The 10,992-nt window shown below is 35.3% G+C and overlaps 1 protein-coding gene across 2 annotated transcripts in view; it reads left to right on the plus strand.

Annotated features, from left to right (window-relative positions):
* The window catches only part of LOC128868760 (putative polypeptide N-acetylgalactosaminyltransferase 9), a 34,117-nt gene extending 23,427 nt beyond the window's left edge, over positions 1 to 10,690 (plus strand). For both annotated transcript variants that reach the window (XM_054111233.1, XM_054111234.1), the window contains exons 5-6: positions 5,180 to 5,287; positions 10,529 to 10,690. In XM_054111233.1, coding sequence (XP_053967208.1) covers positions 5,180 to 5,287; positions 10,529 to 10,690 — 270 coding nt within the window. The remainder of the gene's footprint in view (positions 1 to 5,179; positions 5,288 to 10,528) is intronic.
* Positions 10,691 to 10,992: the final 302 nt, after the last annotated feature.

Raw genomic sequence — 10,992 nt, forward strand, 5'->3', positions numbered from 1 at the left:
TTTCATCAGCGCCAAAAGGAGGAAAAACAGTCGCTTCATATAAAATTTCATATAAAATTAATTTATATATTTCTAATAAATATGAACAACCAATTATTTGATGATATGTGGTATGTACGAAGTGGCGCAAAATTAATCACCCTATCGGAAAATTTATTTTTGCAAATGGCGTCGTACTTCAATCATATTTTACACTTGAGAAATAAACAGCTGCAGTATACAAACAAAAATGAATGGAGTGCGTAAAGTTCAAAATATAAATTTTAATCAATCAACATCATTTTTTTATTTATGGTAGTAAAAAAGTTTTTTACAAAACAATTTTTGATGTTTAATTTTGCATATTTGCGTAAGTTTCCAACGATTTCCAAAAACCCTTGCAGTACCGCGTAGCAAAGGCTCCTCCAAATTATAATGTTTAAGAGCACTAAACCATTTTGAGATATTAGACTTTCAAATTCAACATAAAATTGTATGCATTTAATATTGAAATAAATGCGAAATTCCCAGCTGGCAAGCAACCAGGCATAGACAATTAAGGTATATAAGATTAGATTAGATTTGTGTGGGGTTGGACAAGTCCCGGATAGATTTCAGTATAAAGAATAGATAGGAAAGATAAAAAGTGGGTGGTGAGATGGATAAATTAGATTGAGGTGACTCTTCCACAAATCTCTTGGATTCATTGATGAATCTTAAGAGATCCGGAGAGGAAGAGAATGAACTTTCTCCATACTCATTATATCGCAACCCAATATCCTAAGTCTGATTCTGGACTATGCAGGACTACAGAGAAAATGATCTGCAGTGTCGTCATTCTCAAGACAGGATAGGCATATCGGGCTGTCTACGACCCCCATGGTAGCTACATATATGCTGACTACAGATGTTGTGCCCTGTGATTACACCCACCAGTACTCTCAGGTTCTTCCTGCTGAGTTTTAGGAGAAAGGTCGCTATTTTCCCGTTTGGTTCTTTCACAAAGCACTTGGCTATTCTGTACGAGTTCAATTCAGACAAACGTCCTCTATGGGTAGACCTCATGAAGTAGTCAATCCATAGTTGAATTGATGCGGAATTAACACCTAGAAAGGTTCAAGGCTACCACCTAGTGGCATACATACTTGCAGAACCTTCATTAGCCAATTTATTAGCCAGCCCGTTCCCTGTAATACCGCAATGTCCAGGCACCCAAATAAGACTAAGTATGTTGTGTTTTGCAACACTGTTCAGTTTTGTCTTACATTCACCGACCAACTTCGAAGAGCAGCGTGGGTTAGCAAGGGCTTTCAGTGCAGCTTGACTATCACTACAAATTCCAATACTGCTACCCCGCCACTTGTTCTCAATTAACCAGTACGCCACATTCAATATGGCATAGACCTCCATATTCCGTAAGGAATACCGTGGCCATCTGTCCTATGGCTTAGAGACAATTAAGTGAATTTTTGTTCTAGCAATAATCGAGAGACACTACACTAGGTCTAATAAGAAATCTTATTTTACATTTTCTATAGTTTCCTAACCGCATATCAAATAATTTATTGGCAATTTCGTTTCTCACAAAAAATGTTGGCTTTCTATTGCCCTCTACTTTTTTCGTGCTCGATTCTAAAATAAGTGTAATCAGGCGGAAAATTCTGTATTCGAAGGAAAAAATGTCTAGCTCAGCTAAGGTAAAGGAGGCAAATTTATTCCCTTGAGAAAATTTATCAGTGGAGTTGATTGCCTAAAAATTAGCTGGCTATTTAAAGTGTTAATGTCAAGAAAAGCGGGTGCCCTACAGTACTTTGTGCTCTCTTCTGAGTAAACAAAAAACATGCCTTTACAGTGTTGAGTGCGCACCACTGATATAAATAAAACATAAAAAATTTTTATTAAAAATTAAGTGAAATAAAAGCTCAGATCACTTACTCTAAATAAAATTCTGGTTAAAAGTGATAAAACATTCCTGATTGCGAATAAATTTCAACTACTTTTGCTTTGATTTATTTTCTACGTTCCAAATTTTATGAATAAATTATCCTTCGCTCCACCTACAAAAGGTTTATGCCTTGCTAATCCCTACGTTATTAACATAAAACATTCACTAGCTTTATTAATGACCGGCTTTTTGAATAACGGCATTACAAGTGCTTATATATTTATATGTACCTGCGTATCTACTACTGCAGCTTTAGCTAACAATTTTCAAATCTCCAAAACTCCGTTGTATTGGGCTGCTATGCTTAGGCTAAGCCATTTATTACTTTGTTAAGCTGATAGTAATTTTTAAGGTAAACCACTGGTGAAATAACGACATTGCATTAATTATTGCAGCTCATTAGCGCACAAATGTATGCAACAAATTTTTTCAATTCTGAAAGGGCTAAAAAAGTTTAACGAAATGTTAAATGTCAGTGAGTGAGGGAATATTATTATTTTATGATATTAGTTTCTTTATTTTTTTTATTTAAGGTTTTCTTTTTTTTAATTATATTATATTTTTTTTTTAATTTTACATATTTTTTACATTATTTTTTTTAAGCTTTTTTTTTTTATTGCTTATAATTTTTTTTTTTTAATTTCAAGAGAAGGAAATTTCACTATGCTAGTGATCGAAATAAGTATTATTTTTAATTTCGTTTTTCTCTTTTTTTAACTTTTTTTTTTTTATTTATTGATTTATTTCAGTTTTTAATAAAAAAAACCCATAGCAAAATATGGTAGCGAGCCTAATATATATAGAAGTACTTTCATGTTAACTAAGTATTATTTTGAATTTATTTATTTTTCTTATTTTAATTAATTTTATTATTTTTTTATTGTTTCGATTTTTTTAATTCAAGAAAAAAAATTCTAGTAAAATGTGGTAGTGAACCAAATTTGTACAAATTAAGTACTATTTTTAATTGAATTTTTTCCTAATTTATTATTATAATTTTTTATTTTATTTAATTCACTATACTAGGAATCCATTAAGTATTATTTTTAACTAAGCTTTTCCTCACTTTACTTAATTTTTTTTGTTTTTGCTTTTTATTTAAGCTTTTTCCAATTTTTTTGTGTTTTTTATTAAAAGTTTTTAATTAAAATTTTTTTAAGAGAAGAAAATAATGCTATGATAATGAATCAAATAAATATTATTTTTAATGTAGAAATATAGAAAAAATGGTTAAATAAAAAAAAAGATTTAATTAAGTTTTGTCCACTGGGCAGTCCTTTAAAATTGTTTTCAATATTTCCTTTTTTATTTGTAAACTTTTTTTTTTAATTTAAAGAGAAGACAATTCTACTGTAACAGTGAGGAGTGTCATTTTTAATTTACTTTTTTCTAATTTTTTAATTTTATTCATTGATTCATTTTTCTTTAGTTCAAGAAAAAAAAAATAGTGCAAAAAATAGTGTTAATTAAATATTATCTTTAATTAATTTTTTTCAATTTTTTTTTTTAATTTTATTTATTGTTTAATTTTTTTTAGTTCAAGGAATTTTATTTATTATTAGTTTTTTAATTCAGGGAAACAAATAATAGCAAAATATGTAGGTAAATAAATATTATTTTTTATTTAATTATTTTTCTATTTTTTTTTTAATTTGTTTTTTTTTTGTTTTTGTTTTTTTTGAATTCCCGAAAAAGATTTAATGCAAACAATGGCAGTGAACCAAATTTTATGTGTACGTACATGCATATGTTAATTAAATATTTTTAATTTAGCTTTTTCCCACCTATTTTATGTTTTGGTGTTTTTCCTTAAACTTTTTTTCTATTTTTCCTTTCTTATTTGTATTTTTTTTTAATTAACGAGAAGAAAATTTTACTATGATAGTGAACCAAAGAAGTATTACTTGAAATTTTGTGTTTTAATTGTTTTATTTTTATTTTTATTTAATAATTGGAATTGAATTCAAGAAAAAAAAGAAGCAAAGTATGGCAGTGAAATTGGCATATCAATTTTAGGAATTGCTTTTAACTTAGCTTTTTCTATTTTTTTGTTGTTTTTGAATTAAGCAAAAATTTACGAAAATATTTTAATGAACCAAATAAATATATTAAAATATTTTTATATATAAATGGCGCGTACACGCTTTTCAGCTGTTTAGCCGTTAAATACATTTTCGTCGTCGTTGAAATACACTTTTAGACTGTTTTTACCTAACGATTTAAATTGCATAGTAGCGTTCAACTCAACTGAGTTATTTTAAGTAACTTTATACTAAATTCAAAAAAAAAAAAACAATAATAATTTCAATTTCATCATTAATTCACGTAGCCACGGCCAAACCAACAGATGCGAATAAAAAAAATCAAATCACTCACTCACTCGAAATTTTCATTCGTTTTCGCATTAACCAATCCAATACAGACACAAATTTAAATGCATGCATGAAAACATACCCACGTACATGCGCATACGCACACATACATCTAGACATTGCAATTCATAAATATTACTAGGGCATATTGCATTCGCTGGCTTAATGACGAGCGCCATAGCGCCTCATTTGCGATAGCAGTTATGGCCAGCTCACACACACACACACTCTCAGACGACGAAATTGCACGCCACACTCAACCCACACACACACACGCGCACTTATATGCATACATACAATTATTGCTCACAATCGCCTTTAGCTATATTTTTCTTTTTCATTTTTCATTTTTTATTTATTATTCATACGCTCAACGGTTTTTCCATTTGTCATTTTTATTTCGCTTTTTTAATTCCTTTCCCTTTTATTATTTTCCAATTTTTTTACTTTTTAGTTTTTCTCATTTTTATTATTTAATGCACGCATTCCGTTTGCGCCATTTTTTATTGCTACTTGACTAACGAAATAAATTCGATATTTTATTTTCCACCAACTTGCCACTTGGGATGTGCTCTGAATGCCTTTGCCACTGCTGCTGCTACTACTGCTGCTGCTCCTGTTACTGACATTAATGTCATTTGGATGCCGCATCGAAATCGTTACTCATGCGTATTTATGCCGTCCCCCAATCAACCAACCAACCAACCAACAAACCGACAAATCAACCGAACATCCAACCTTCGAAACAACCCACCAACCCATCTCACTCAACGAATGCTGATAACGACGTATGCCGCGTGGTATCCTCCGCATGACAAACCACATACACGTCCACACATGTTCACGCGTAACTTTTGCGTTGTTGTTGGTTACATACGCACAGTACTGGATGCTCAGCAAAGCGGGTGAAATACGACGCGATGAGGCCTGTCTTGATTATGCTGGCCACGATGTGGTACTGTATCCATGTCACGGTTCCAAAGGAAATCAGGTGAGTCTCAAAAGAATTATGATGGTCGTGGATGGGTTAGTGCAACACGAAATGTGAAAGGAATTTGTGCATGAATGAACAATCAAAGTGAAATTGTTGGCTGGCTGGCTGACTGTTTGCGCGAAAATGCAAGTTAAGAGAACTGGGGCGAATTGACGCAAAAATTAGTGACAGCAATTCAAGTAGGGGAAATGTATTTCAATTTATAAATTATTTGAATTTCTACTGAAAAAGCCGAATTGGCCTTTAATGTAGGCGAAATCCTTTTCAGTTTAAGATTCATAAACAACGCGACGAAACGATAGTTCGTCAACATTTCGACCAGTTTTGACAATTCTTCTCGTATTTTTTTGGAATATTTTTTTTTAATGTTTATTATTATTGCATAAAAGTGTAGTTTATTTTTTAATAAAACCCATATAAAACCATTTTCCAATTATATACAAAAAATTCCGAAAAATTGTATATCCCACTTCCTAGGTTTTTAGTTAGAATTTCTGGATTGATTTTTGTTATGCAGTTTTGTAGCCCATTGCATTTTAGTATAACAAATCCCAAGTTTAAAGTTGCCAAAATATTTTGTTGATTTTTTATATATTTTTTTCCTTGATGGTGTGGCGCATTTTCTTCAGAAAAACACTGCATGAAGCTTTTTTTGCAACGAGTTTTTTAGGACCTTCAAGCGTCCACATTATTACATATTAAAGGTCTTTCAAAAGTGACGCCTAGATATCAGTAGTGGATAATACCTTGACAGTATTTGTTTTTTATGCCATCTTGGACATTTATCAAGCAGACGTTAGAACAATGCGTGACAACTTATTACGAAAATGGTCGATCTTTAAGAAAAGCATATCGCAATTCATAATTTGTTTGGTGGAAATAATCGTCCGTATGAATCGACAATTAAAATGCTGTTGAAAAAATTGCGAAAAACTGGTTCTGTAGAGGACTGGCAGAACAAACACTGGTCAATTCAACTTTCGTGGAGAATATTCCTGTTCTAGCGCAAAATCTTGCTGAACAACTTTCAACCTTAATCGATATCTCGACTTGCTCAACATTTGGGCATCCATGAATTGACTGTTTGGCGTATTTTGCCTGTAGACCTGTAGGCATTCTCATGTTGGACATTTAAGTGATCTAATTTTTCACATAATAAAATAAAAACATAAAAGGTAAAAATAGTGAAACCTGAAAGAATCTATATTTTTACATGTTTTATTTTAAAACAACAGGTAGGCGCGTCTTTTGAAACACCCTTCATATATAAGTATATAATTGGTTTGGCCGAGCTCTTCCGCCTATAACACACAACTACACAAATGAAAGAACCTACAGTTTCAAGTAGACTCCGAAAGGCAGATGGTTTCCTAAGAGGATCTTTTTCATGGCTGAAATACACTCGCAGGTTTGCCATTGCCTGCAGAGGGGCGACTGCTATTTGAAAAAACTTTTTCTTCATTTGGTGTTTCACCGAGATTCGAACCTATGTTCCCTCTGAATCCCGAATGGTAGTCACGCACCAACTCATTCGGCTGTAACTCGAGCTACCACTGCTCATTTTACAGCTACTCAAATTGAATAAGCTGTAAAACTGTGTACCAAAAATCTCTCTACAAATTTCTGGAAATTCTAATTTAACGCCATGGATTGGCGTAACAGTTTTGTGAAAATTTTCTAATTTTTTTATACAAACGCCTTTATACCATCTCCGAATGCCAGTTGAATGCATATTTTGAAGGTAATGAAAATTTTTGAAGATGATGAGCCCGCCGGCTCGACCATATTGTAAAGTCAAAAATGTGTATTCCGCATGCGAAAACTGTCTAGCCTGCATTCTGAATACAGTCTGAAGGTATCCTGAGACTTTGTCGTTAGTGAGGATTATTGGGTTTTCAAAGGGGTTTTCAATGTCTCACAATTCTGCTAGATCCAAATTCATACACATACTACATATATACAGCAGTGGTAAGGCCTATCATGACATACGGCGTCTTAGTGTGGTGGACAACACTTGAGAAAAGAACAAGAGTATCATAAAACGCTCAAAAAGTATTCCAAGGAGTGCTAGTCTCTGCATAAGCGAGACACTAAAGACTACGCCCACGGCAGCGATGAATGTCATGTTGCACTTATTACCGATTGAGGCCTACAGCAAACAGCTGGCGGCAAAATCGGCACTTAGGTTAAGAGAATCTTCTAACTTAGCCACTAACAGAAGGGGTCACGCAAGAATACTAGACGAATACCCCTTCCTACAAACGACAGACTTTTGTAACTCAGTAGAGCTGCAGGTAAACACATCCTTTACCACAACTTTCCCAACGAGAGAAGATTCGGACAGTGGGGTAATGGACAATAGAAGCGGAATTAGTATCTATACTGATGGTTCAAAGCTAAATGAACAAATAGGCGGAGGCCTTCATTCTCAAGTAATGAATACCAACATCTCATTCCGGTTACCGGATCACTGTAGTGTATTTCAAGCTGAAATTCTGGATATCGGGAAGGCCTGCTAGCCCTAAATAAAAGTGTGCTCACCACAAGAGATATAAACACATATTCCGATAGGCAAAGAAGGCATCTGCAAAGCAGATGAACTAGCGAGATTGGGGACCACATTAGCGATCCAACCAGACAAAGCGAACATACCCATACTTTAGCAGCTTGTAAGATGCTTATAGACAAACACACTATCAGTGCTGCCAACAGGCTATGGACCCGGTCCCTGACCTGTGCAACAAGTATGTAGAATGACGTGGCCAGAATGGAACATTGGCCGCACAAACCGACTGTTGAAACTGAACAGGAAGAACATGAGAAACCTTCTCGGGGTCCTAACAGGGCATTGTCTGATTGTCTGACTATTGCAGCAGCTGTAACGACATTGAAGAAGAAGAGACTATAGAACACTTTCTATGCATGGTGCATGGCTCTGGATAGAAGAAGGTTCAATATTTTAGGAAAAAGTTCCCTGAATCACTTGACAGTAGTAGCCAATATAAAAATAAAAAGTCTTGTTAGCTATATTAAAGCCACATGTTGATTCAATGAGCACAATGGAGAGTGAGGAGAGGTGACAGCTCTGGTGGTATCACAATGGGCCTACAGCAGGCTTAGGTGTGTCAACCGACAACCCCTATACCTACCTACCTAGTCCCAAATCTAACTTCTTAGCAACAATTCTATCACAAATATAAGTAATAATAAAGTAAGCGTGTAAGTATTACATGCACAGGTTTGGCTCATAAAAGCTTTGGTAGGTGTCTAGTCGAGTTACTCCTCCAATTTGATGTTTTAACACAAACGCTTTTAGGCTGCCTCCGAAAGCCATTTAGTTTTTTTTTCTAGAATTGTTGCGTGAATGCCCTTTTTCGTTTGGCATTACCTGCCGGGAGTGGTGGCTACACTTTCTCTATTAATTAATATGTCCTGCCATGTCCACGCACAAACCAGTTTGACTGTAGAAAAAAGCAGGCAGTCTTACATTTCCTTTGCGACTCTACAAACTTAGCCTTTGGGAACGAGTGTCGGCATAGCAAGCCGTTTTACCGTTCCGGACGCGTGTCGGCATATGGCCGCCCAAATCAGTTCGTAGCTACAAAGCTCACGACGTCTGTCGTTCTGAGCGATAAGATCCGCATAGGTATGGTAAAATAGTCACGTTTTCACTCAAAGACATTAAGGGTTATTATCTTCCTTATAAATAAGCTTATGATGTGAGGCGACGTTAGAATCAGATCGAACTTCAGTTCTTCGGTTCAGTCTCTCAGTGTCACTGTCAGAGGAACCAGCAGGCTTTTTATATGAAGGCTGATTAAGTTTCAAGGGCCGATGTTGATTTTGAATAAAACCCAAGTTTTTAGGAAATTATTGTCATTTTTCCTTATTATGATAATATTGGTATAGCTTAATTACGTATGGAATAAAATATTGGCAATTGGCCGCCGCAGCCTCGGCGGCACACCTCCATCCGATGGTCCAATTTTCGATGACGCTGAGGCATAATTGAGGTTCTATGCCGTTAGTGGGCCGAATCATCTCATCCTTTAGCTCTTGAATTGTTGCTGGCTTATCGACGTACACCTTTTCTTTCAAATATCCCCAAAGAAAGAAGTCCAACGGTGTCAAAACACGTGATCTTAGCGGCCAATTGACATAGCCGCGACATGAGATTATTCGGTCATCAATTTTTTCGCGCAAAAGAGCCATTGTTTCGTTAGCTGTGTGACAAGTGGCACCGTCCTGTTGAAACCACATATCTTCCACATCCATATCTTCCAATTTAGGCCATAAAATGTTCGTTATCATCTCACGATAGCGAACACTATTCACCGTAACTGCCTGACCGGCATCATTTTGGAAAAAATACGGCCCAATGATGCCGCCACACCAAACAGTCGCTCTTTGTGGGTGCATTGGGTTTTCGGCAATCACTCTTGGATTATCATTCGCTCACGAATCCACTGAGGTGAAAATGTGCCTCATCACTGAAGAGGATTTTCTTCGATATGGATATTGATTTGAACGCCCGTTTTCATAATAAGCCTGAATAACTTAAACGCGTAGCTCGATTGCGTACCTTTCCATGGATCAAATTGAGTTAGTCTGGAATTGAGAAATGTCAAATGAAATGCGGAAAAAAGCTTGACGTTTAGGTCTGGTGCACATTCAACATCGGCCCTTAAAATTTAACCACCCTTTATTTTATCCTACGCACGAAAGCTAAGCGATCTAGAGATGATGCGTTAGATAGTGACAGTTCTGACGAATATTGCTTTGAATCTGATAAGACGGAAGATGATGACATTACTTCGTCAAGTGGAAGTGAAATCCGTGCAATAAGGAATCCGCTCAGGCATTTCAACATTAGCAGTAATTGCAGTTTGTTTACTCGTATAATTTTTTTTTTTTTCATTTTATGAAAAATATTTCTTGTGTTAAATAAAGCCTTAGTTTTTATAACGTTCAACGTGTCATATTTATTTTCTTTTCTGCGCACTCCAATACCTCTTGTCCTCAGCGGCTCCGTTCCCAAAGGGTTACATTTTTTCTTCAATAATGGATGCATTCAATTTTTTCTTTTTGACTGTTGTTCCAGCATCTGGCGTAATTTGGTAAATTATTTTTCGTTTTTTTTTTCTTAATCATACAGATAAATACTCGTATAAATTAACCATCCGGTTTTTGTTTTTTTTTTATTGTCACTTGTATTATCACTCACTTCTCTTATTGCAGTTCTGGAAATACAACCAGCAGAAGCGGCAAATTCGACACGGTCCGTCAGATAAGTGTCTGGCCATTTCGGAGAAGAAAGACAAAGTGCTCATGGAAGAGTGTGATTCGAATCAACTGCGCCAACAATGGAAGCTCGAGAATTACGATGCGTCGAAATTGTGAGGTTACTTTTATGCCGATGGCACGGTTTTATTACCGACGCACAAGCGACGAAAATAGCATAAATTACGCACAGGACATACATAACAGCAGCAGCAACAACAACCACAACAACAACAACAAACAGGATATTTACAACATAAAGCGCTACAACGAATGAGTTACGGAAGTGACGAACAAAAGCAACAGCAACTGCAACAGCAACAGCAAGAACAACTGCAACAAGCAAGGGTAGTGCAACGATTGGACAGAGAACGCCTGGAGCATCAGCGGCAACAAGCAAAACAACAACAGCAACAGCAGCG

Source organism: Anastrepha ludens, chromosome 6, assembly GCF_028408465.1.
Source record: "Anastrepha ludens isolate Willacy chromosome 6, idAnaLude1.1, whole genome shotgun sequence".
NCBI lineage: Eukaryota > Metazoa > Arthropoda > Insecta > Diptera > Tephritidae > Anastrepha > Anastrepha ludens.